The sequence below is a fragment of the Natrix helvetica genome (assembly GCF_964273705.1).
Source record: "Natrix helvetica genome assembly, chromosome: 1".
Lineage (NCBI taxonomy): Eukaryota > Metazoa > Chordata > Lepidosauria > Squamata > Natricidae > Natrix > Natrix helvetica.
The window spans coordinates 189,040,502-189,067,499 of NC_138548.1; the positions used below are offsets into that span (position 1 = coordinate 189,040,502).

At 44.4% G+C, this 26,998-nt stretch overlaps 1 protein-coding gene across 1 annotated transcript in view; it reads right to left on the reverse strand.

Annotated features, from left to right (window-relative positions):
- FN1 (fibronectin 1) overlaps positions 1-26,998 on the reverse strand; it is a 150,379-nt gene that overhangs the window by 91,081 nt on the left and 32,300 nt on the right. Inside the window, exons 12-13 of the mRNA XM_081967190.1 lie at positions 25,546-25,674; positions 11,972-12,109 (exon numbers count right to left, since the gene is read on the reverse strand). Of these exons, the coding sequence (XP_081823316.1) occupies positions 11,972-12,109; positions 25,546-25,674 (267 nt within the window). The remainder of the gene's footprint in view (positions 1-11,971; positions 12,110-25,545; positions 25,675-26,998) is intronic.

The following is a 26,998-nucleotide window of genomic DNA, read 5'->3' on the forward strand; positions in this document are numbered from 1 at the left end:
GACTTGCGGATCTCCTGCACCAGCTGAGCAATGCTGTCCCTATGCTCCTGAGAGAGGGGAGCATCCGCGAATAGGAAGAGGCGACCGCCGATGGGGTGATCCCGGGCCGGGTCACTTGAACTTACGGAGAGAACGACCGCCCCCCCTCGAAAGGGCTGCTTGCCCTGCTGCTGGCCCCTGAATCTGTATCTGGGGAACTGCCTATCCCCCTGTCTAGGAAACCTGGAAGCCGTGCACCTCTGATTCTGGAAGTCCGAATCTGGTGGACGATAGGGTGCTCTCCTGGGATAGGGTGCCTATCGATGTTCTGAACGCCTGGTCGTGGCTGGGAAGACCTTACGCTTATTCTTGTCTTCCACAAGAATGGGGTCCAGCGAAGAGCTGAACAGCTTGTCCCCTGTGTAGTCAGCTCCTGCCAGGTGCCACTTTGCGCGAGATTCTGCCTGCTAGTGGCGCAGCCACAGCAGGCGCCTGGATGCTACAGAGGATGATAAAGCTCTCGAGGCATACTTAGCCGCGTGCAAGGTGGTTTCTGCCGAAAACTGGATGGCTGCCAACACCTTGGAGATGTCCTGCAACAGGCGCACTTCTGTGGCCAGGGTCCTGTCTCTTAGTTGCTCCAACCATAGGACTGTGGACCTGTTAAAAAAGGAAGCGGACGCAGCCGCCCTAATAGCCCAGGTTATCGCCTGAAATGACCTACGCATTACCAAAGGTCGGATCAAGCCGGAGGACTACCCTGTCCGGGTGAAAGATGTATAGGTTTTGCCTGGTGGATAAGGCTGCCAACTCAGAAACGCGCTGCGCCAATGTAATGGCTACAAGAAAAACCACTTTTACTGTTAAGACATGCATGGACACAGAATGCAAAGGCTCAAATGGAGACTGGGTCAGGGACTCCAGGACTTTAGAAACATCCCAGGTAGGGAATCTGTGAATCGTCGGTGGCTTGATGTTCGTGGCACCCCTCAAGAAAAGCCGAATCAGAGGTTCATGAGAGAGAGGCTGAGCCGCAGTCAGAGAGAGGACTGATGAGAGGGCTGCAACCTGGCGGCAGAGAGTTTTTGGAGACAGTCCCAGGTCCAGACCCCGTTGCAGGAATTGGAGAATTTGGGAAACAGATGCCTCGAGAGGAACAACGCCTTTTGATTCACACCAGAGAGAGAATTGAGTCCAAGTGGCGTCATAAATGCGGTTAGTGGAAGGGTGCCTGGAAGATTGAATAGTTTGGATTACTTCCGCTGAGAGTTTCGCAGTTCTTAGAGCTTCCCGCTCAACTCCAAGTGGTGAGGTGCAGCCATGGAAGGTCTGGATGCTGGCACGCCCCTTGCAGAAGTAGTGAAGGGAATTGGGGCAGTTGCCATGGAGGAGCCACTTAGAGATTCATGAGGTCGGCAAACCAGGGTCTGCGAAGCCACCGAGGAGCAATTAAGATTAGTTCCGCCCTTTCCACCATCATCTTTCGGATTACCCTCTGAAGGAGTGGGGTGGGTGGAAAGGCATACAGAAGGCCTGGAGGCCAGTCGGATCTTAGAGCATCCACTCCCTCTGCCCCCGGGGATGCGAAGCAGGTGGCAACTGAGCGTTGTCCTGAGAGGTCGAGGACCGGGGGGCCGAACCTGACTGCTAGCTGCTGGAATACTCCGTGATGTAAGCTGCACTCTGCCGGATTTATGTGAGTGTGGCTGTCTGTACGTTGTGGATCCCCGATATGTGTTCGGACCGAAGCGACAACAGGTGGGCCTCCGCCCAAGACATTAGTTGATAAGACAGAGTCATCAGACACCGGGATTTTGTCCCCCCCCCTGCCGGTTTATGTGTGCTTTGGTGGTGGTATTGTCCGTAAGGACGAGCACATGCACATTGGCCACGAGAGATGTGAGAACCTGGACAGTAACAAAATATCATCAAAATTACAGAGAATTCTAACCGGCATAGATCTGAGATGGGCCACCAGAACGGCTGAAATCTTAGTAAAGACCTTTGGGGCCGATGATAAGCCAAATGGAAGGGCTTGGTATTGCAAGTGATTTCCATTATAAGAAAACCGGAGGAATTTCCTGTGATCTGGAAGAATGGGGATATGGAGGTATGCCTCTGTAAGATCAATAGAGGAGAGAAGATCATTGGGGCGAATGCTCTCCAGAATGGACAACAGAGAATGCATTTTAAACCTCCTATAAACTATAAATTTGTTTAGAAATTTGAGGTCGAGAATAGCTCTCCAACCCCCTGAAGACTTAGGCACTATAAAGAGACAGGAATAAAACCCCAGCCTTGCTGGTCAAGGGGAACCTCCTCAGTGGCCTGAATTTGGAAGAGGTATCTGATGGCTAATTCAACCAGATGCCTTTTGGCAATGTCCCTGGAGATGGGACAAGGCACGAAAATCTGCAGGGGGCTGGAAAGAAATTCCTGAGCCAGGCCAAAACAATCCAAGATGATCCAAGAGTCGCTGGTGATGTCATCCCAGCGATCCGGGAAGGCAGACAGGCAGCCCCCAATTGGGAGGTCGTCCAGACCTTCACTTCTGCTTTCGGAACGTGCGGTTTGATCCACCCTTGAAGGGTTTCCTATAGGAGAATCTCTGGGAGTTCTAGTTGGACCTGTCCTGGAACTGCTAGCCTTGTCTCGGGGGAGCCTGGCGCTGAGGACGGGGGTAGGCAAATCCCCTGTCCATCCCGTGAAAGGACGACCTGCGGAAGAATGGAGAAGATCAGACTTGCGGTTTGCGGCAGGAAGCACCTTGCGCTTGTCTTTGGATTCCACCAAGAGCGGCTCCAGAGGGGGACCAAAGAGCAGACCAGGTGAGAATGGTGCCGACACCAAGCGCCACTTTGCTCTGGCTTCTGCCTGTCACTGCTTCAGCCAAAGAAGGCGTCTCGTGGCAATGGAAGAAGCCATGGACCTGGAAGAGAAACGTGCCACATCCAAGGAAGCATCAGCTGCATACTCCATTGCCGCTTTAAGTTTGTTCAAGTCCTGGTGGGCGTGGGAGTCCCCAGGAGGGACCCTGTCCTGCGATTGCTTCAGCCATCGAAGGGCAGCCCTATTGAAAAAGGAAGCAGAAGAGGCGGCCTTGATCGCCCAAGCAGCCGACTGGTGACCCTTTACCAGCGACTGCTCGAAGCGTTTATCCTCAGGGCGAAGGGTGTCCTCAGGGGCATTAGTGGCCGTGTTAGGAGATGACAAGGACACCACTGGGAGATCAATGGAAGGAACCTCCAGAAGTTTAGAAAGCTCTGGGCTGACATTATACAACTGTTTGTCCAGAGTAGAGGGGAGGGGCCCTGCCCTCGGAGAACCCCACTGGTTTTAAATCACCTCTAGAAACAGTTTCAGAGAGGGAACAATGTCCTTTTCGATTGGAAGACATGAGAATAGGGGATCAGTAGTGTCAAATTTGTCCACCTCTGAGGAGGTAGATGGTTTAGAAGCCGGAATACCAGAGACCTTCTTGGCTTTAAATAAGAGAGAACAAAACATTGCGGGTTTGAACAGGCCCAAGGCAGAAGGGGCAGGAGTCAAGTCCTCATCAGGTCAGAATCACGAGTGGCCTGTTCCTCAGTATCCACAGCAGAAGGCTGAGAGGTGCCTGCAGAAGAAACCCCTTGGGCCTGCTTAGAACGCCCCCTCTTGGACCTGTTAGAGGCGGCACTATGAGGAGTGGCAGAAGCAGAGCCCCGGTGTTGCAGGCCTGCAGCAATGCCTCGTTCAATGGCAGCTGCTATGATGTCAGCCATATCATCGGGGTTGATGGTGACAGCCCTTGGAGCAGGTGAACCCACATCAATGTCTGGGGTAACGCTGCCATCCCCTTCAGAATCAGATTCCCCCTGGAAACCGATCCCATCCTCTGGATTCAAAGGAGAAGCCGGGGGGAGGGGAGCATCCCCATCTGTATCAGTGGAAAGATCCTCCATGGGGTTAAAATTTGAAGGAACAGGAGTCTAGGAGCTGGAAAATGAATAGAGCAATGATTGGTTTTGGCAGAGGCCTTTCGAGGAACAGGATCACAGGCCTTGTCAGGAGTTGCTATAGGAATAGAGGCCTCCTGAAGCTCCTGAAGGGGGGTAGGTCTAGGGGCCTTAGCTGGCATTGGAGCAGAATGCTTAGAATGGGGCCTCTTTTTGCCTCTAGGTTCCATTGGGGCTGGTACAGAAGGGACCATTGTATCGGATGAATCCTCCCCCTGAGGAACCGAAGCCTCGTTGGTCGCCATTTTACTCACTGTTAGTTGTGGAGGAAGGCCTCCCCGCTCAAACAAAATGGCCACCATTGATTTTCACGCCCAAATTAATTGCCGTCTGTGGTAGACAGGGCCCTGAGAAATGCCTGAAATGGTGAGCCGATGAAGCAGCTTATCGCCTAGTAAATGGCAGCCTGTCCAGCATCGTAGTTGGTGAAATATGAAGCCAGAGATCGTGTTGCGGAGGCAAGGGAAGCGGCTGCTGGCTGGGTGTTACACGTGTCTGGCGCGGCGAAAGGAGGCCTCCTGAGCAGCGCAGTTGGAGCGCTGGACTCTCTGATGCTGCTGCGTGGAGAACGGCACTTCAAAGGCAGTTTCCCTTGGGCGGCGCAGCAGCAGCAATCGGCACAATAAAGCCTGAGGACGAGCCTCGTAGGCTAGCTGAAAGGGCTGTGAGTTGCTGAGACAGCAAAGCCTGAGGTGAACAAGCCTCGTAAAGGCTGTTGTGTTCGAATCAGCTCAGAGGAGCCTGATAGAAATTAATTTGAGAGGAGAAAGCCAATTTTTGAGAAGTTTAGAAGAGAAATAGAAATTTTAGCAAGGAGCGATAGGGAGACACAGCTAATCAAAGGATTGACTGAGTCTATTTCTGGGGAAGAGACTCGTGGGCATGTCTTTAATACTTGTAGACCCAGTCCTATTGGATCCTGACGGAGTCATATCCCATGCCTGGATGATGTCTCCACCTACTGGGAGAATGTGCTATTCATCTCAACAGAAAGTTATAAGTGGCTGACATATAATATTTCAGGTGCAAAACCACACTATGTTCTGACCCAGCCTTCGCAAGCAATGAGAAACCACTTACTCACAAGTAAAACAAACCCCTTTATTCAAACAGGGAAGGAACAGTCTTGTCACATTGGATAAACAACCCCAAAAGTAATTAGTCACAAATAAAAATCTTTTCCCCTTCTGAAACAGGGCAAGAACAGTCTCTGTTCACAGGAGAATTCAAGATAAACAAGTCCTTCAAATGGTTAAGCCAAGCTGAGGTAAATGCACTATCTATTGCCATAATGGCGAACTTATGGCATGTATGCCACAGGTGGCATGTGGAGCCCCCACTTCAGGCAAGCCAGCTGCCCCAGCCCAGCTCCACTGCGCATGCACAGGCACACACGCCTCCTACTGGCCAGCTGGTTTTCGGGCCTCTGCTGAGGGCCAGGGCAGGGAACATAGGAGCATGCGCGGGGGGGGGGGGCTGTGCTAACATTGTGCAGCAAACTCCAGCGGGCTGGATGTGAGTGTGAATGGTCTGGCCCCGCAGTGCTTCCTCAATCATTGGAGACTTCCTTCAGCCTTCAAGCAGTTGCAGAGGGGTTTTTTGCTTCCAGGTTGGTGCAGGAGGCTTTCCAGGCCCAAAATGGGGGGGGGGGGAAATGCCATTTCTGCACCCCATTTTGGGTCTGGAGTGAGGAAGCACTGTGGGGCCAGGCCATTCACACTCACATCCAGCCCAGCGGAGTTCACTGCATCAGGGCGTGAATGAGACCCTGTCCCATGGAGCCCACTGTTGCTTGGGCAAGGAGGATAACGATGAAGACAAGGCGAAGACTGGTGAGGTTTTGCGCCAGTCGACAGGGAGCAGGTCAGGCAGGGCTGGTTGGCGAGGAGGCAATCGTGCTTAGATGGCTGTTGCCACCAGCAGCTTGCATGCTCTGACTGAAGCTGGAATTCGCTGTGCTGGGGGGAAAATGAGAGGCCCTGCTTGAATGGGGAAAACGGGGAGAAAAACAGCTGCTCTGTTGGCTCTGACTAAAGCAGGGATCACTGGCTCACGTACACACACGCGCACACAGTTTGGAGAGCTCCCCTTCCTCTCTCTCTGTCTCGCTGCAGGCAGCAGTTGCTGTGCTTCAGTGCCTGGTTGGCAGGGCACTCAGGTAAGGCAGGGTGGGGCGTTGGGGGGCAGCTCTGCACCCCCTCCCTTGCTTTGTTCTCAACCCCCCCCCCACTCAGGTGTCACCCACACTATTGCCAGATGTTTGGGTGCCCTGGCTGAAGTACTCCCTCTGCCACACGCACTCAATTGGATTGCTCTCTTGCTTTAGATGTTTCCCTCTATTTGCAGGCAAGTGTGCTCCTGAGACAAAGAAGCCTCATAAAGTAGTTGAAAGTAGTTGCAGGAAGGGAGGGGAGGAGCAGGAGACCAGCAGGCAAACACTTTTTTGCCCAGAATGAAAGTTTCTGGGTCCGACTCTTCAAAAGAGGATGGGTGCCTGAATCTGCACAATATTATAGCACCCAGGAGCGTCCATTCTAGGCATGAAAAACATTTCCCAGCCAACTCTCCTCTCCCTTCTTCAAAGGCAAAGAAACAGAGAAACAAGAGAGGAAACAGATGTTTGCAAGGTAAGTGAGTCCTTGTTGCAGGAAGGAATGGATAAGCAGGAGGCATCTTAGTGGGTTGGGGAGGTCTTAAGGGTCTGTTCTATCACTAGGACCCCCATGGCCTTCCCCACCCTGAGATACCTCATGGGCACATTGGTATTCTTGAATGTTGAGCTCTTAGGAAAGTATCCCCTCCTTGGGTGTTGCAAACAACTATTTCCAGTGGGGAAAACAGGACAAAGTAAGTGGGCAAAATAGGTTCCTTGGGTATATTTCCAGTCTGAATTAGACCAAGGCAGTGTCTCTACAGAAGAGCTCTTTTAAGGAATCATTATGAATGAATAGAAAAGCAACTAATTTACCTCTGTTCTTAACTGCTAAAGCTATTGCACATAAAAAACAGAGGAGCGCTGATCAACTATCAGAGCCATCATTTTGACAGTTTTGCTGTACTGTAATCTGTCCCCATGAAATGCAAGCATGGAATAAACTGAGCCTGGTTTGTTCTCAGTCTTTTAAGTGGCCACAAACTACTAGCAAAAGTGGCATTTGATCACAAGGCAAGGAATGTTTCTTCTTTTGCATTTTAGCATCCAAGAAGGGACAGGAAAGAAAAAGAAAAAGAAGGAAAGAGGGGAAAAGAGCAAGGAAGCAAAAAGAAGGAAAGAGGGGAAGAAAGAAGGAAGAGGAAAGGAAAGAGAAGAGAAGGAAATCATAATGAGAGAGAGTGAGGGTGTGAGGTAAATTCTGCCTTAGCACCTGATCACCAGCAGCCCTGCTACCTTTTACCATCCCCTTGTCCCCTCCTCCTGACCTCTCCTGGTGGTCTCCCATCCTATCACTGAGGATGCTTTGGTTACAAAGCCAGGTCTCATAAGGAGGAGCGGGCCTCCCTCTGATCCAAATATTTTGCCCTCCTGCACACACCATGGGCAGTCAAGGAGAGCGAGCACAGCAGCAATGGGAGCTGGCCATACCCACCACGGCCATGCCAACCCCGGCCTCTGAAGTCAACCACAATGGGGCCCTCATTAAAATTGAGTTTGATACCCCTGGACTAACAGATGACCTAAGTGCTGCATGTGTTGCTCTCAAACTTACAAAGTATGAGCCAAGGTTAGAAAAATGATCAACGTGTATACAACAGCAAAAGTCACATTAATCAAAAGCATGACAAATGCAAACATTTACCTTTCAATAAAAAGGTGTTTGAATCATTGAAAGCGCTGTTATTGTGTTTTTTTTTCAGAGAAAAGATGTTAATCATGTATGAGTTGTTTTTCTAAAATAAAAATTCATTATTCGGGTTAAATTGCCATGTTTGCACTCCGAGATTAATGTGGGTTTTGGGCTGCGGTTTGGGCACTCGGTTTCTAAAAGGTTTGCCATCACTGACCTATTGTGTCCCAATAGGGAGACTTAATTGGCATTCAAATACAGAGCAATAAGTTCTGACAAATCTGGTTCTGGCAAAGGAATCTGACTTGATTGATATGCACTGGAAAACAAGTAGTTGTCTGCACAACAGGCCACTCCCAAACCCCTACTATTTACTGTATTTTTTGTAGTATAAGACACTGCGAAGTATAAGACGCACCTACCTTTTGGGGAGGGGAAAAAAACTGCCTCTGCCTCCCAGCAATTTGCCTCGCTGCAGCAAAGAGCAAAAACAGTGTGTTTCAATTTCAGCACAAGTAGCTGATTGTCGGTCGGATCGGCTTCCCAATGATCACCTGCTTCAAGCTGCAGGGATTGCCATAATCTATTGCCAGCTTCCGCATCCCGTTTTCAGCCTCCACGTGCTCCGTTTTCTGCCCATTCCAGGCAGTGGGGATCAGAATGGGCAGAAAACAAGGCGTGCGGAGGCAGCAATAGGCAATGGCAATCCCTGCAGCCTGAAACAGCTGATGGTCAGGAGGCTGATCCAACCGACTATCAGCTGCTTGTGATTCAGCTGTGCTGAAGCTGAAGCTGAAGCTGAAGCTGAAACAGATTGTTTGCTGTTTGCTGCAAGGAGGCAAATTGCTGGGAGGCAGAAGCCAAAGGGTGGGAGCCAGCGGGTGGGCGGGACTACATTCGGTATATAAGACGCACCCACATTTTCACCCCCTTTTAGGGTGCAAAAAGGTCTTATAAATCTTTTGGACAGAGAGCTCTGATGTCATTCCTGGGATCTGTTGCAGCCACTCTCCCAACTTAGGAGTCATAGCCCCAAGTATTCCTACCACTACTGAGACCATTTCAACCTTTACTTTTCACATCCCTCTCCAGTTCCTTCAGGTCCTTGTGCTTCTACAGTTTCTCATACTTCTTCCTGATATTGCGGTCACTTGGCACCACATTTATCACTACTGCTGTCTTCTGGTCTTAGTCCATTACCATATTGTCTGGTTGACTGGCCGGTATCTGTCTGTCCATTCATATCTGGAAATCCCTCACGCTCTTACCCCTCTGTATTTCCACAATCTTCTCTGTGACTTCCCATCTAAACTTAGAATGGTCTAGCTCATATTCTGTAGATGTTCCTATACACAATAACAGCTACTTGGTTGTGCCATTCAGTATAAGCTGTTCCTGCCAGCATTCTACACCCTGCCACTATGTGTTGCTGCCTCTGCACCTTGGATCCTACCTACTGTGGTAGACCTCTGCTTCTATGGATCTGGTGCTTAGTGTCTGTTCTTGTGCTGCTATGATTGGTGCCTCAATGCTGTCTTTTAGTCCAGTTCTTTCCAGTCACTGGTAGGATATCCCCTATCAATCTATGGTACATTCCATGCAGGGTCTTGCCTTGTCATAGCACTTCCTCTGCTTGATCTTTCTCTATTTCTCAATAGCTTTGTATGAACTAAATGCATGAGAGCACAAGCAGCATGCATGGTTCAATATATCGCTGGCACATATGCATTCCTAATAGGTGGGATACAGACAGATGTATGTGGTAGGCTGTGTGTCTATATAATTAAGATAAATGGAAGGGTATCATTAAACATAATGTAGACAGCCTGACTTTGTGGAATGGAATTAATGCATATTTTATAGGAAAATAAATGAAAGGTCTAAAATCTATCAAAATGTGTGAATTAGTACCAACTAGATTGCTCTGGATGCTCATGGAAGTAGGAATCTATAGACCATGCCCTTAGCTTTACTTGAAAGAAGATTCTGTAGCTCCCTATTGAACAATGCCTATGTCCTTGTGATGCTGGTCAAGCAGAGGACATTATCCATTATGTCCTTCACTGCCCCACTTATAATGAGATCATGGCCAAATTACTAATTGCAGATGAACGCAAAAGCTTTTGCCTTGAAAAATTGAATTATTTCCTTTATATTAGTTGCATATTAAGTCCCAGTCAATGGTGATATTGGAAGATCAACTAGAAAGATGTTCTCGGAAAAATTCAGTATTCTGAATGAATGTTACTGAAGATTTAAAAAAAACTTGTTGTTAGGTACAAGATTGGATGGGTGAGAATGAGATGAGAGAGTACAGAAAAACTAATTGGGCTGTTAGGCAACCTAAGAATGAATTAGAGTGACAACTGTTGAGCATCTGCTTCAAAAACAGTGTGCTTTTTTCAGATGTGTGGCTTAAACATAAGTTTATTAACATAAACATATAGAAAAGGGAAGACTGATGGTTTATGATGAAAGACTAAGAGAATTTCTAAGAATAACAAGTCAGGAGAAATTCTGAATGCAGGATAGGCCAGTATTTTAGAAGTGAGTGAAAAAGCATCAAAACAAGGTACCTCCAACAGAGAGAACTGAATAAATGTGATGGGATTTGGAATGAGACTATTAGAAAAAATATTTTAAATATTTGTGGGGGAAGTATACAATATGTCACGAAACCAAATTGAAGTGAATTCTATGTTAATATCCAATAAAAATCTGATGAAAAGTCATAAATGATGAGGAAATCTTTGAAAATGATGAGGCTGCAAGTATGAAACTGGAGACCATGTCAATTATGAGTGAAGTTTATTGACTGGTTGTGCAACTTATGTGTATGAAGATTGCATTTGTACCCTAGGATTAGAAGAATGCCATTACTGTTCCTCTTTCTGCAAACAGAAAGTTATAAAAATTAATGTAAAAACTACAGGGAGGGGATTGGCTTGTAAATTTGCTTGGGAAGATATCTGGCAGAATTCTTACTGAAAGGGTACAGATGTGATAACAAGCAACACTAGGGAAGTACAACACAGATTTGAGTTTTGCTTTTCAGATCACTGAGAAATGAATTGACTGCAAAACAGAATGTATTTTATATTTGTTAATTCAGAGAAAGCATTTGATAGGTTTGAATTACAGAACATTCTGGGTGAATATGAAGTCAAAGGTTGATTGCTAAATATAATTAAAACAACGTAGGAGGGAAGTAAAGCAAGTGTGAACAGTTCAACACTGATTCAAAGTTGATCAGGAAGTGAAACAAGAACATGTGATGTCTTTTTATTTAATATATTTATGGATAAACATAGTAGTGCTGCTCATGCTATGCTATTGTTGGCTGAGAACCTAAATGATTTGTAGTAAATGTTAGACTTAATAAGAAAGATAGTCTGAAAATTAATGTATCAAGGGTCAAAGCAGTTGTGTCTGATAAAAAACAACTGCAAGTTATTAAAGATGGGGAAATGGATGGAGAAATTTGGAAATGATGCTAAAAGTATCAGTAGTATGTGATGGTATATTTGTAGAAAGAAGTGGAAATGATTGCATGAGTATGTTTTTGCCCACTTTGTTAAATAGAAATCAGAGATGTATGTGCCAGAAGAGAAATAATAATTCAGTGTGATTGGCATCAGTGTGTATAAATGCCTGAAAAATGATCAAGAAAGATAAATTAAATTAATTCAATAATTAATTCAAGAATGCTGAGTTAATGTGGACTAACTACAAGAGAGTGACCATAAGTTACATTCAGCTGATTAGCCACAAAGGGAGAATGAAAGAAGCGTTTGAGCAAAACAAATATTTGAACTACAGTAAATATGTCAAAAGGAAAGGGAAGAGAGGAAAAAATATAGAGTTCATCAAAAACAAAAGCATGAGAATTTTAAAGAACACAGGGCAATGGATAGTTATATGGACACAGTGGAAACATCAAGATTTTTGACCATTTCATCTTTCTTTTCTGTACTTTGTATAGCATTACTTATTTCAAAAGGAGTGGTCATGTGTCTGATTAGCACAGCCAATGATGTAATTATATGTTTATGTTTGATTCAATGACTTTTGAATTTTTTATCTCAAAGTACATTATAATAATTTTTAAATGGTGATTTAAAAATTATTATAATGTACTTCGAAAACATACCATAAGTCATGTGAAAACAAGTCATATGGTCACCCTCATTCACAGATTTGGATTCTTACCTGTGTTCAAAGGCTGGCAGTGCCATTCTCCAATACCTCGGCCATTACAGTAACACTGATATCTCACTCCATGAGCATGCTTCTCCCATGAATCCCCAATCTGGTAAAAGGTCTGGCTTTCTGAATCTTGGCACTGGTCTAAAAACAGAACATCAAACTGTTATTTCAGGCCTATTATAAGAGTAATAGAGTAATACTTAGAGAATAAGCAGGTCTTTGGCTGGCTGCTGAAATTTCCATACAAATTTGAACCCAATCAGTTACTTTTGAACTGATTGAAATAAAACATTATAGGACTTACTATATTTTCTGACTTGAACAGAACACACTGAGCAAATGAATCTTTCCTCATCAAAAGAAACTTCATATTAGAAAACAAAGTTTCAATGTGAGTTTTTGCTCCAGTTTAATATGTAGAAGGATAATAGGGAGAAAAAAAGGTGTCAGCTAGCCTGCTGCTTGCTGCCATGAAAAAGCGTGGAGGGGTCAGTGAAGAATTTTTCATTGCAGCTTTGCAACTATGAACTGGGCTTTGCTTAGGTCATTTATTCTTGCTTTCGTATGCAGCAGCATCTGGTTGCCTAGCTACAAGGGGGTTGGGCTCTACAGTTTATTTCAAGTTGCTGCTTCGCCCACTTTTGTTTTAGATCTTGCCTGAAACTTGTTGCATTTAGTTCACTCCTAGTAAAAGTACCTTTTTCTGAGTCTATAGGGCCAAAGGTTTTTCTTCCCTAGGAAATGAACAGATGCAGCCTTGACATTAGGGATTAATGGTCAACCCAGAAACAGCCATTTACCGTGGTGACTGTGCTGGAGAAAATTGGAGCTATGGCCAGCTTCCCCACTAGACCACACTATGCTCGAGAGAAGGCAGAATAGCGAGAGGAGCTGGACTTCAATGAGAAGTCTGTCAGGCTCAGATTGGCAAGTGGCAGCGGGAAGACTCCCCCCACCCGGGAGGGAAGCCCAGAGGAAGACATGCTGAACCAGGCCCTGTTCTTTATTATTATTATTATTATTATTATTATTATTATTATTATTATTATTATTATTATTATTATTATTATTATTATTATTAAAATTTTCAATAAATTTTACAATTATCACCACTTTCCTCTTCCCGCCCTCCCTCCCCCCTCCCTCCCAGAGCAAAGTACAGGGTATAAACATTTAACAACCATACGCTAACTTAAGCTAACTAATTTTAACCTATTACTATACCTGTGCTTTAACTCCCCCTTTATTAAACTAGTTTTGAATAAATTGTAATGTCCTTTATGCCTTCATTCATACGCTAACTGAAATTTTTTAGTCCGGTATTTATTTTGAATATAGTCAATCCATCTTGTCCAATCCAGCTTGTACTTCTCATCCGAATGATCTTTCAAATACGCTGAAATTTTGGGCATCTCTGCTAAGTTTGCTATTTTTAATGTCCATTCTTGGATGGTAGGCAACTCTTCCTTCTTCCAGTATTGCGCCACCAACAGTCTTGCTACAGTCGTTAGGTTCAAAATCAGATTAGTCTCTATAACAGTACAGTCTGAAACTATACCTAACAAGAACAACTGGGGTGTAAACTTTATCCTCTTTTTCAACATATTTTGAATAACCCACCATATTTTTATCCAAAATGCTTTAACTTTTTTACAAGTCCACCAGATATGGATCCTGATCCCTAATTTGTTTTATCAAGTTATCCTCAATTTGGATAATACCAAGTTTCTGGTCCTTTTTCCATCTAGCCTGTAACTGGCCATACTGGAGCAAAGTTTGGATTATCCTTTTGTCTCTTAATACATTCAGAGATTTCAACTGCGGCACACCTCTATCCATACTAAGGAGTTCTGCATATGTAGTTAAATCTTGTTTTTGTTCTATACTTTTATTCTCTATAGCATGTCTAGGCACTCCCCACATAGGTATTTTGTTGTGTAACCTATATTGATATTTTTTCCAAACACGCAATAAGGCATTCCTTAAAATATGACTTTTAAAGATCTTATCAACCTTCTTATCATATATTAGGTAAGCATGCCAGCCATATAGTAAATCATAACCCTCAATATTCAATATTCTATCCTCTGTTAGGTTGATCCAATCGCTAATTGTTGCTAAAACTGCTGCTTCATAGTATAATTTTAAGTTGGGCATTTTTAAGCCTCCTCTTTCACATATATCTTGCATTATTTTAAGTTTTACCCTCGGTTTCTTTCCTGCCCAAACAAAGTTGTTAATACCTTTCTGCCATTCTTCCAAATTTGCGTCTTTTTTAAGTATTGGTATCATTTGAAAAAGAAATAGAAACTTAGGCAAGACATTCATTTTAACTGCTGCTATCCTTCCCAGCAAAGACAATTGTAATTTTTTCCATTTATTCAATTCTCCCTGTATTTTATGCCATAATAGTTCATAGTTATACTTATATAATTTCCCATTTAAAGTTGTAATACAAATTCCTAAGTATTTAACCTTTTTTACTATCTCACATCCTGTTACTCTTTCTAATTCTTTTTTTGTTTTCGTAGTCATATTTTTAGCTATCATCTTTGTCTTCCCTAGATTTACTTTGAACCCAGATACTTGACCATATTGGTTAATTATATTCATTAAACCTATAACTGATTCCCCGGGCTGAGTTAAAGTTACAACCAAGTCATCCACAAATGCTCTCACTCTATATTCGTAGTGCCTAATCTTAATTCCTTGTAGTTCATCAGACCCACGTATTCTATTCAATAACAATTCCAGAGTTAAGATAAACAATAATGAAGATAAGGGACACCCCTGTCTTGTACCTTTATCAATCTTGAAAGATTCTGTTAAACCTCCATTAACTATAATTTGTGCTGTCTGTTTCTGGTATATTGCTTTAATAGACTGCATGAAATACTCTCCGAACTGCATCCTTTGTAATGTTTTTATTAAAAATTGCCAATTAACTTGATCGAATGCTTTCTCCGCATCTAGGAATAGAAGCACTGCCCGGACCTGGTTATATTTTCCCAAGTATTCCATTATATTGATAATCTGTCTTACATTACTTTTCATTTGCCTTCCCTGTATAAAACCAGACTGGTCATTGTGAATTGTTTGTTGCACAATTGGCATCAACCTATTCACCAATATTTTAGCAAAAAATTTGTAGTCTGTATTAAGTAATGAGATAGGCCTATAATTTTTTGGCTGGGTAGGATCCTGTTCCTCTTTTGGAATCAATGAAATAAAAGCTGTTTTCCACGATGGTGGAGCCCTGCCTTCCATTTGAATTTTATTAAATAGTTCCCTAAGAGGTTCCATCATTTCTAGTTGTAGCTTTTTATAATAAACCACTGACAGGCCATCTGTACCAGGCACCTTACCAACTTTTAACTGCTTAATTGCCAGGAGGATTTCCTCTACAGTTACAAGTTGATTCAATCTTCCCCTTTGCTCATCTGTAAGTATAAGAATTTTTTCTCTCTCCAGATATCGGTCTATATCTGACCCTTGTATTTTATCACCAGCATACAATCTGGTGTAAAATTCTAGAAAAGTCTTTTTAATCATATCCTGTTGAAAGACTTCCTTCCCTTTATATTCTACTTTCTCTATATTACGGGATCTTTGTTTTTTCCTTAACATGTATGCTAACCATCGACCCGGTTTATTGGCATTACAAAAAGTATTATGTTTAGCATATGAAAGATTAGTGGCTATCTGATCCGACATTAACATATTGAACTGTCCTCGCAGTAAAGTAATTATCTCTTTTGTCTTCTTATCTGGTTTAGACATTAACTCCTGCTCTTTTTTTTAATCTCTTCCTCTAATTCCCTTTGTTTTTCCCTTTGTCTACGCTTATGAACATTATTCAAATTTATTAAAACACCTCTCATGTATGCTTTACTTGCGTCCCAACCCATTTCCATTGATATCCCCTTATGCATGTTAAAAGCAAAATATTCTTTCAATAGTTTTTTTCATTCCGTAACATTTTTCTCATATCTAAATAAGTTTTCATTTAATCTCCAAGACCTCCTAGGTCGGTCTCCATATTCAAATTCCATCCAAACCGGGTTATGATCTGTTAGAGTTCTGGGGCATATCTTAGTCTTCTTTACCCTGGAAAAAAGATCATTTGTAATTAGTATAAAATCAATTCTGGAAAAGGATTGGTGCCTATCGGAAAAAAAGGTAAAGTCCCGTTCTTTAACATTCCATTCTCTCCAGATATCCCTCAGTTCAAAATCATCCATCATATCAAAAAAAGATTTAGGTAGTCTTGTTCATATTCGTGTGTTTTGCAAAAGTCTCTTCTTGTCTTGAACCGGATCCAGTACTCCATTCCAATCGCCCAGTAAAACGCAGGATCTATAACCCCATTGTGTTAATTTGGTGTGAAGCAACTTATAAAAATTTTCTTGTTGCTGATTGGGAGCATATATTCCTGTTAAGAGAATTTTCTTCCCTTCTATTAGTAATTCAATTGCAATGTATCTGCCTTGAGGATCTGCTTCGACTAGTTCAGCTTTTAAATCTTTTCTTAAATATATAACTATTCCATTTTTCTTCTCTGGGGCAGATGCTACAAAATGCGATCCCAGTCTTGCATTCACCAAATATTTCTTGTCCTGCGTTCTAATATGTGTTTCTTGTAAGCAAATTACATCATTTTTAAATTGTCTCAAATAGTGAAATCTTTTTTTCCTTTTTTGTGGTGAGTTTAAACCGTTGACATTCCATGTTAAAATTTTAGTTGTCATCCTTAGCACACTGAAGCTTTTTAAGAGCTGCCTGGAAATCTTGCTGGGACTTCACCTTTGGTCTAGCTCCTCCCACTGCTTCTGTGCTCGTGCTTATGTTGTCTTGAATTGTGGTCTGGGCTTTTGGGGACATTAATTCTTGTTCTTTACGTTTAGTAGCCGCGCGGGTTTGTCTCTGTTCGATAATTTCTTCTGCTTCCTGCAGTAGGCTTGCGCCCCTAGTTTGTTCCTGGTTATCTTGCTGCCTGGGATCCTCTGTCTCTTTTCTCTCTTTGGGACCTGGAGATGGGGGGCGTCCTGCCTTTAGTACCATACTATAAAAATCTTTTGCCTTCCAAACAGAGTTGAGACGATATCTTTCTCCCCCACCAATCCGGCTGGGGTTTCCCATCTGTATTGAACCTGACGCTTTCTAAGTTCATCCACTAGAAATGCGTAATCCTTTCTGGATCTCAACATTTTGGGAGGGATTTCCTTCAGTACTGTCACATCTTGACCTGCCACTTGCAATTTATTTTTGTAAGTTGCTTGCAATATCTCATTCCTAATTTTCCTGGTAACAAAATAAATTACGATATCTCTTGGCAGTTGTCTTTGTCTGGCAATCCATGAATTAACACGGTAAATTTTATCCATTTGCCAGATACATTCGGCCCTTGGCTCCCCAGTTAATTGGACCAGAGCATCAGCAAAAATCTGTCTTAAGTCTTCTTGAGCATGTTCCTTCAACCCCCTTATTCTCAGGGCAAATTCCATTGACTTATATTGCATCATCATAAGCTCCGCCTCTGACTTATCCATTTTAGTTTGTGCCTCCACAAGTTTATCATCCAACTTTATATTAGCCTCCTTAATTTCTTCCACCTTCTCATCGAGAGATGCCACGTAGCCAAGTAGTCCTTTAAGTGCCTCAACTATATCCTCCCTTATCTCTTGGTTACGTGTTTGAATTAAATCCTTAATTCCAGATATTTCATCAGAGACATCTTTAAAGGCACTTGTAATTTTCCCCTCCGTGACAACTGCCTGTTCTTTTAATGCATTTTGTAAATTATTTTGTAGAGCCTCCAGTGTCAGGCTTTGTGGTTGTGTTTCCACCGGAGGTAATAAATTCTGTAACCTTGAAGTTTGGGCCGGTGAACTGCCCGCACTCTTTGTAGTATTAAATTTTGTTTTGGAAGCCATTTCAAAATATTTAGATCAGGCTTTCAAACAGCCAACTTATTCAATCCAGAAAGTCCAAAGAAAGTATTCTTTGAAGTATTTCGGCAACACTAACAGGCACTTAACAGGTGCTAATCAGTTTCCCACTTCACTTTCGTTTTCAACACACCCTTTGTTCCTCTGGCGCCATTTTTTTTTAAAGTTCCTTTTAAGTTTAAAGAAAGAGATATAATCTACGGAGTTAAGGCTGGTACTTGCATTTGTTGATCTCCTGGTTTGCTCTGCCAGCTTCTCATTCAGATGTAAAATAAACTTGAAGTTGCTGGTGTGGACGCTGCCTTTTGTTCTGCAAATGCAGAAGCATCCCGTGATGAGGAGATCGTCAGGCTTCCTGGGGAGCTCACACCTTTCACGCCACAGAATTGCTTCTGGGCGAATCTTCCCTCTGCCAGAGTGCTCACCTCCCCCCTTTTTTCGAGGGGGAGATTTTCAAACTGCTGGACAGCTGATTTATGCTATCCTAGCAGCTTGTTACTCAAACACGGGCTGGCGTTCCGAAGAGAACGTCTTCCAAGGACAGCGGCGCCACCGGAAGCCCCAACCAGGCCCTGTTCTTGATACAAGAAACTCTCAAGAAACTCTCACACGGATGGCTACCCAAGATTCCTTGGTCACCCCAGGCAAGGCCCCTACTATGGTGGGGATCGCACCTGCTCTAACTGAACTGGCCCCAGAGGTCCTAGCCCTGGTGGGTGACGTATGGGGGAGACCCTGAACAACTGGGGTTCTTCCTGGTGCAAGTCTGGAATTACATGCAGGATTATGGGGCCGAACATGAGAAGGGAGAAGCCCAAATAAGACTAAGACGGGTCACCATGGCTCTAGAGGGTGCAGCAGCTGAGTGGATGGTTTCCTTCCACAATGACAATGCCCCCCCCCAAAAAAACTATGGAGCTATGCCACTTTATGGCAGCCCTTCACCAACAGTTCAAGGATCCTGTCAGCCCTGGAACCATTTTTTCCCCTTTACCTTCAGGGATGCCACAGTGGGGATGAGCTGAGCTGGGAGAAAAGAAGGGGGAAGGTAGAGATAGCTCTGGGGGATTACAGCCAAAATAAAATACTTTCCTCTGAGAAAAAGAACTTTCCCACCAGGTGCAAGGACATGGGATTCGAGACCAAGTGACCCTTGGTCTGTGACTTGGGAGGAAGAAAGAAGACTTTACTTTTAAGTAGAGGGAAACCTGAGGGGGGTTTAGAATCGGGTTTCCCCAGATGTGCCAATATGACATACCTAATAAATCTATACTTTGAGGAAGATGCCTGCCTTGGAGTTTTGATTCCGTTAGAACCCTGACACTAATCTGACTCTCCTAAAAACCAAATCAAGAACTCCCCATGGCTGTTCGGCTGCTGTCCGAGGTCCTGAGCTCCGGATGCTTACCCAAAACCGGGTAGCAGGAAGGCTCAGGGAAGATGGAGGAGAAGGTGGAGGAGAAATCCGACACCAGGGGAGCCATGGGAACCAGAGGGGTCTGCGGAGACAGCTCTGGGAGCCTTGGTTTCTCCTTGGAGGCTCAGATGGCAGTGGCAGCAGCAGCAGAGGTTGAACACCAGCTGGATACCCAGCCCAAAGAGCATGTGGCCTGGCGATCGGTTTGAGATCTCCACCAGTGGGGAGATGGTACAGGAAGCAACACTGGATTCCCGGTGCATCAAAAGCCAGAGAAATGCCTGGCGTCCCAGGAGTTGTACATGGCAGAGGAGAGCCTAGCCAGCCACCAGGGTCTCCAGGAACCCCAGATCACCTCAGCTTGGGCAGAGCACAACACTGTCTTTGAGTGGAGGGCTACAAGACCCCTGGATCTCAGGGAACCCAGAGAGAGGGAAGTCGAACCCCTGCCAAGGACCTAGTCTCTGGCAGACCTGCCAGAAAGGTTCAGCCAGCTGAGCATTGGCAGCCTGGGTCAAAAGCCCCCAGGGGGCCGACCTGGCTTGGTACTGGCTCAATTGACCTTCACCTTCCCCAGCTATGGAAGAGTGACTGACGAGAATGGGATTTCCTCCTCATTTCACTCGGCGCAGACTGCATTGTACCTAAGTCTCTCCCATCAGGCCCGATCTACCAGAGTGACAGCTGAGCCCGTAACTGCTTTCTCCCCTTTCCACCAAGGGGAGCAAGCCCCATGGTGGAAGCCTCTTTCCACCAAGGGGAGCCAGCCACCAAGGCCCCTAGACCAGGCCAGCCCTGGCCTGCAATGAGCGACCATGGGCCCACCAAGGCCAGGCAGCCTCCCTTAGGCTTCCTCCTGCAGACCAAATCCCGCCTGGCTGGGCATACCTCCTGCAGGGGTGGATTCAATGCCAATGGGCACCAGTGCCCACTCCCCAGACAGCCCCTATGATGATGCCACCGGTCCCCTCCCCCACGCTTCAGAACCACTTTGGATAGGAGTCCTGGAAAGCTGACATATTTCTTGAACCAGATCTGGTCCCACCTTGACTGCTACGGAGGTACCAGTCCGACCAAGAGATGATCTTGTCCATCGCCAACATAGATGTTGAGGCTGAGTGGATAGCCCAACTGCACGATGAAGGGGCTCCTGAGCTGGAGGACACTGATGAGTTCCTGCAGCTACTAAGAACCTGATTCGAAGATACAGTCCAGAGACAAGAGGCCAAGGCTGAAATCAAAGACCTGAAGCAAAAGGGCTGCCCCGCTAAAGAACTAGTGTGGGAATTCCAAAGAGAGGCTGGAAAACTAAGGGACTGACTGGAACTGGTCCATCGTTTCTAGAAGGTCCTACACCAGGACCTCCAACAGGTTTGCACCTTCCAAGGGGTCCCTGAATGTATACAAAGTGGTACTAGATGGCAGTGGCCATGGAACTTGAGACCATAAATCCATGCTGGAAAAAAACCCTAAACAAGCCCTGGGGTGCTAAACCAGCACGAAGCAGCCAGATGAGCCAAGACTGACCTCAACTGCAGCCATTAGGTGCTTCAGGTGTGGCCAGCAAGGCCACCAAGCATCAGAGTACCTGGCCCCAGCACCCGTCCCCCAATCACAGACCACTCTAATATGTGTTGGCAGATGAAGTGGAGATTGACATCACCCAGGACAAATGCCAGCGAATGGGGCAAGTCCTTCCCTTCCACACGTAAAAAGTACTTCAGGATCACAAAAAGCAATGCCAAACCTAGGCTGAGGTCCATGACGTGCCTCAGATGTGTGAAAGAGTACCGTGGAAAGAAATATCTATGGATTTTATTGTGGAATTACCTGAAAATAGGGGAAACATTGTTATTTAGGTTGTTACCTATCTTTTTGAAAACAGGTGCACTTTGTTCCCTGCAAGATTCCCTCCACAAAGATGCTAGTTAAGCTTTTTGCACATGAGTAGGTTGCATGTGTTGTGGTCCGCCAGCTGCCAATGGCACTGATAGCACACTCAGACTATGAGGAGGTGGGGGAGGAACTTGGGCTAGTTCTGGAGTTTGGGGAAGGCTCTGATGGATGCTCTGTGTCAGACGCAGAGATAGAGCCAGGGCCATCCGACATTTCCCCACCACTGGAGAGGCAGATGCCTTTGGAGGCTGAGATGTAGGGAGGAAGAACATCTGGGGCCTGTTCCAGATGCATGTATACACAGAACTTTTAGGAGAGGAGAACAACTGAGGACAAGGAGTCAACTCAGGAACCAAGGCACATGTGGACACTGAATGGCCCCTCCCTTGCTGCGGAATAAATAGAAGGAAAGGGGAGTGGTGGTCGTAAGAGACAACAGTTCGGATTTCTGAAGATTTGGCTCAACATGTTTCGTGCCCCAGAAACTGCTTGCCAGAACTTAATTTGCAACTTTGGGCTGGAAGCTCATGGTCTGACAATTATCCCAGTAACTGATAAGGTCTGTTACTGCAGTTAACTCTTTGAAGGACTATTGCCTGGATTTTTCGGTGTGTGAATGCCATTAATTCACAGGAGATAAATAAAGAGGGGTTTTCATGACAAGGAATCTGTTTCTTGTTTCTACTAAGGCTGGGTCAGAATAGCATGGTGCGCCTGAGTGCATTATTTCAGATAGAGGAGTGCAATTTACATCACAGTTTTAGTGGGAATTTTTGAAGCTGTTAGGAACCACCCAGGATTTAAGCTCCTCCCATCACCCCCAAACTAACTGGGTGTAAGAGAATCAACTCTGTCCTGGAACAGTACCACAGGTACTACATTAATTACCAGCATGACAATTGGGCTGACCTTTTGCCTTTTGCAGAGATAGCATATAACAATTCTGTGCATAGTAGCACAGGATTACCCCATTTAAGGTGGCCTCCGGTCAGGATTTTGTAGCTGTGCCAGACCTGCCTCAAGAAAAACCACATGTACCCTCCTTAGTGGAGTGGATAACACAACTGCAGAACACTTGACCAGTTGCCAATAAGGCACTGGAGGAGACATGTCAGGTACATAAGAAACAAGCTGACAAAAATATGTGTAAAGCAAAAAGATTTTAAAGTAGGTGATAGAGTTTACCTCATATTGAAGTACTTACAGTTCCCAAAAGGAATATATTCCAATACCCACAGAAATATTATATTAAAGAACATCACCTGATGTACAACCCCCATATATGGAATTTGATGTATTTTGGATATAATTCTTAACCAAAGGCACTGCAGAACATATTTGTGTGAAACAGCAGAATATATTTGTGTAAAAATGGTAAGAGAAAACCTGTCTGACCTTGATGAATATAAAGGTCCTGATGGATTGCATCCCAGAGTTCCTAAAGAGCTGTTGTATCATGCCTCTAAAAATTCTTGGACTTGGGGGAGTCTACCAGAAGTTCTTCAGCTGGAGAGATGTGGGGGAGGTGAGCTCTGGAGAGCCTCACATGAACTCTGTCTGACAAACCAATGCCAAGATCCTTTTGGATCATAACCTCCTGGAGGGGGGGGGGGTGAAGAAGGGACAGAGTCTCATCAGACCAAGAGGGAGTGCATAGGTCGGAGATTTGCCCACTGAATCGGTGTCGGGGCAGCAGCACGGCAACATGGCTGCACAGGAAGCTGATTTCAGGTGAAAGCAACTGAATAGTAGTGTGCAGGAGATGAGATGAAAGCCCGGTAAGAAGATCTAATTAATCCACAGTCATATATCAGAATTTGGAAAAGGCAAAGAACCTTGAGAGTATAAATAAATAATATTGATGGACAGATCAGGATTTTGGCAAAAAGAAAGAAAGAAGGGGGAAAATGGAGGGTTGAATCACTAGCCCAGAGGTGAGCCATTTGTTTTAAACAATTAGGACAAAAAGGAGAAAGCAGAGAAGTGACAGACCCGTTCAAACACAAACCATATATTTTTAAAAGAGACTAGGAGAGTGAAACTGAAACCAAAACATACAGAGGAGATTTTCTTCGTTCGATTTTCTTCTAATTAATATATCTTAAGCAACTCCAATTAATGAGAAATGGAATGTAACAAGGAAGAAAAAACTCAAGAAGAAAACACTATTTTCTCACTGATAACCTAATCTTGCCTATGCGGTGAATGGAATGTGAAACTCTGAGCAGAAAGTTTTAATTGACCAATTGCCATAAATCAGAATTTGGAAAAGCAGGAGGCGAAGAGAAACATACCGGAAGGCCACCAGAAAAGAGTCATCTGGGCCACCAACCTCTGGAAGAGGATCCCCAACTTAAGGTGACGAAAAGTCCTACCAAGGGGAGGCCTCGGAGGAGGAAAAGGGCCAACAGCCTCTGGAAGAGGATCCCCAACCTAAGGTAACGAAGAGTCCTACCAATGGGGAGGCCTCGGAGGAGGAAAATGCCGAAGATGACCCAATGGTGAGTGCACCCATCCATCCCTTTGCCTTCCAAGTCAACCTCCAAGTACCTGAAACGGGGGTGGAAGGGGAAGTTGAAGCAATTGTTGATACCGGTTGCACTCGATGCTTAATCAGCATGTCGATTGTCAAGCAACTAGGCATACACACAAGACCTCTAGCCTGTCCCATTCAGGTTGAGCAGGTAGATGGAATGCTAACTGGAGGGGCCCTAGCCACGCTAATAACTGAATTGGTGAAGTTACAAGTTGGCCACCATTACGAACTTCTCAGATTCATTGTGGCTCCAGAGATGCCAGAAAAAATAAACTTGGGGCTTGCATGGCTTGACAAGTGGAAGCCTATGATAAAGTGGGAAGACAGTGGTAGGAAATTGATGATTGTGGTTGAGCCACTACCACCGGAGGAGGAAAAGGGCAAACAATCTCTGGAAGTGCCGCTACCCTATATCAGTGGGGATGGAAAGATTTCCCTTGTTGCAATTGTGGTGTTAATATGCAAACTATTATACATATTGTGCAAGATTGCCCAGAAACATGCATTCCCTGATTCTGTAAAAGATCTAAATGAAGCAACGCCCGAGGTGATTGACTGGATAGCTGATCCAGTTATGAGGCCACTGCCATATCCCCATAGAAGTTGTGTGTATAATTATGTGGATTGTGTGTATATATTTACTTCTGTTCTGCCAGGCTTTTATCATACACTAAATATTACTAATAAATTTTTAAGAAAACTTTTAGGTCAAGAGTAATTATAGAGGTACTTGTCACCAGTTATGAAAATGACAATATACACCCCGATGCCACAGCTAAAGCCTTCTCTTTATATATTTGCATCAAATGTCATAATGAAATGTGCAGTTTCTGTTTTGATGCACATGTTGTCCAGTGGTGAGATTCACTTACCTTCCCTACCAGTTCGCAAATGTCTGCACATGTGCACTACCTTCTGCACATGCGCAGTGCTCATGCATTACAACGGGGCAGGGGTGCAGAGCCTTCCACAGCCACCGCTACCGGTTCACCCGAACCGGAGAGAACCAGCTGAATACCACATCTGATGTTGTCACTTGCCCTCCTTCTCCTCTTCTCTGGAAGTCTGAGTCAACCCAACCCAGATTCTTTTGATGAGTTTAGCAAAACTAGGCAGAAGCCACATAAAATATGCTTACTTTGTTTCAGGTAAGATAGTATTAGTTAGAGCTCTACCTTAGTTCTCTAATTCTAGGATTTCTAAATTGAGACATAGAACTATCTAACTTGGATTACATGAAGGCTGGATTAACAACCAACTAGGGAAAAAAGCAATAGTTTGGTTGTCTTCTGCAGTGTACAAATGAAAGAAAAACACAGAAAAGAGAATAGAAGAAAGAGGTTGGAGGTGGTAGTAAGGATGTAGATAAGCATTAAGTCATAGAAGTTGCTTTGTAGCCCAATTCTTACTGTTACTGATAGTTTGCAGCAGCCTAAAATTACTGGCACGGTCATGGTGGTAGCCCCTTATAGTATATTGCTCTAAGCATGACGCTAAGCATGATTAGGATGCTGAGTTGATGATCAGCAAACTCGAGTTCAAGACACGAGGGTGCTGCATGACGCAGTGAGCTTCCATCATTTACTCCAACTCCTGTCAACCTAGAAGTTCTAAAGTGTGCAATAGCAAAGTAGATAGATAGATAGATACCACTTCAGTGAGCATATTAAAGGAGCCCCCACTGGGCATTCCTTTGGGCAACGGTGATATCATCAGCTGATCCTTTCAACCCTGAAGCGCCTTGGTGCTTCCAACACAAACATGAAAGAAATCAACTTACCAACAGGATCACATTTCCATCTCCCCCGACCTTGGCCAAAACATGTACAGTTCAGCATGTGTCCTTCTTCATGACGTTTGTGAAAAGTCTGATTAACGTCATATGTGACCCCATCAACTATACATTGATCTATTTCAAGAGAGAACATATTTGTATCATTGGTTACTTTGAACAAATAATGGCTATAACTTTGCACACCTGCATATTTTTCTCCACTCAGTTTACCAATATCTCTCATGAATGAAATAGTTTGTTTTTTCCATATTCAAACAACTTCCAGCAAAAAAAGCAAGAATGTCATAAAAAGTATTTAAAAAATTAATTATCATGGCATTTTCTATAAACTTTTGTATTCTTTATAATCTTTTAATAAATCTTGAGTCATTGTTAGTTCTTCCTCAAAGTTGTAATGACTAGCCACTACAACCCATACCACAGGCATCTCTTAATAAGTAAGCTGGCTACAAATACCTATATCTGTGATGGTGAATCTAAGGCACAAAGCTTGCCCTGTCAGCTGGCCACCGCGCACACCTGACTTCAGCGTTCTTTTGAGGCCATTTTTCGCCCTCCGGAGGCTTCCCTGAAGCCTCCAGAGGGTGAAAAACCAGCCCTATGGGCAAACTGGAACTTTGGGAACGGACTTCTGGTTTGCTCGTAGAACCGATTTTAGCCCTCTGGAGTCTTCAGGAGCCCTTAGGAGGCTTCCCTGAAGGCTCCAAAGGGCAAAAAACAACCCTACGGACAAACCGGAAAAACAGCCCTATGAGCAAACCAGAAATCTGTTCCCGAACTTCCGTTTTGTCCGTGGGGCGGTTTTTTGCACTCCAGGGGCTTCAGGGAAGCTCCTGAAGCCTCCGGAGGGCCTCCGGGGGGGAGGCTCTTTTCACCCTCCCCAGGCTCCTATAAAGCCTCTGGAGCCTGGGGAGGGCAAAAAAAGCATGCCAAAAATGGGGGGAGTGCTGGTTGTGCACGCAAATGCGCTGTGGTCATGCACATAGCATTATGGGAGTGGAACGCCCGCGCACAACCCCCCTGCGCTCCCCCCTTTTGGCACGTGAGCCAAAAAAGATTCGCCATCACTGAGTTATATCATAAAGTAACTCAATTCACTCATTAGGTTAAACTATGCCTTGATTAATAATGATGTAATGAATAAACCACAATGATATGGTGTTAACCCATAAATCTAGTTTACAGAATCATAGGTTACAAATAACAATGATTCTATTCACATATCCTATTATGTCATTAATTGGTTTTGGCTCTGTGCATAATTTCCATGACATATGAACCTAATCTGAGATTTACACTCAATAAATAAGATCCGTGCATGATATGTTGTCACAAAGGCTTTGCTTATGATTCTCTGAGGTTTCAAGGGACTGATGTTTTCAGGATATGGACTAAAACTGTAATATATTCCTTGGATATTTTTTCTTGCTACAGAAAA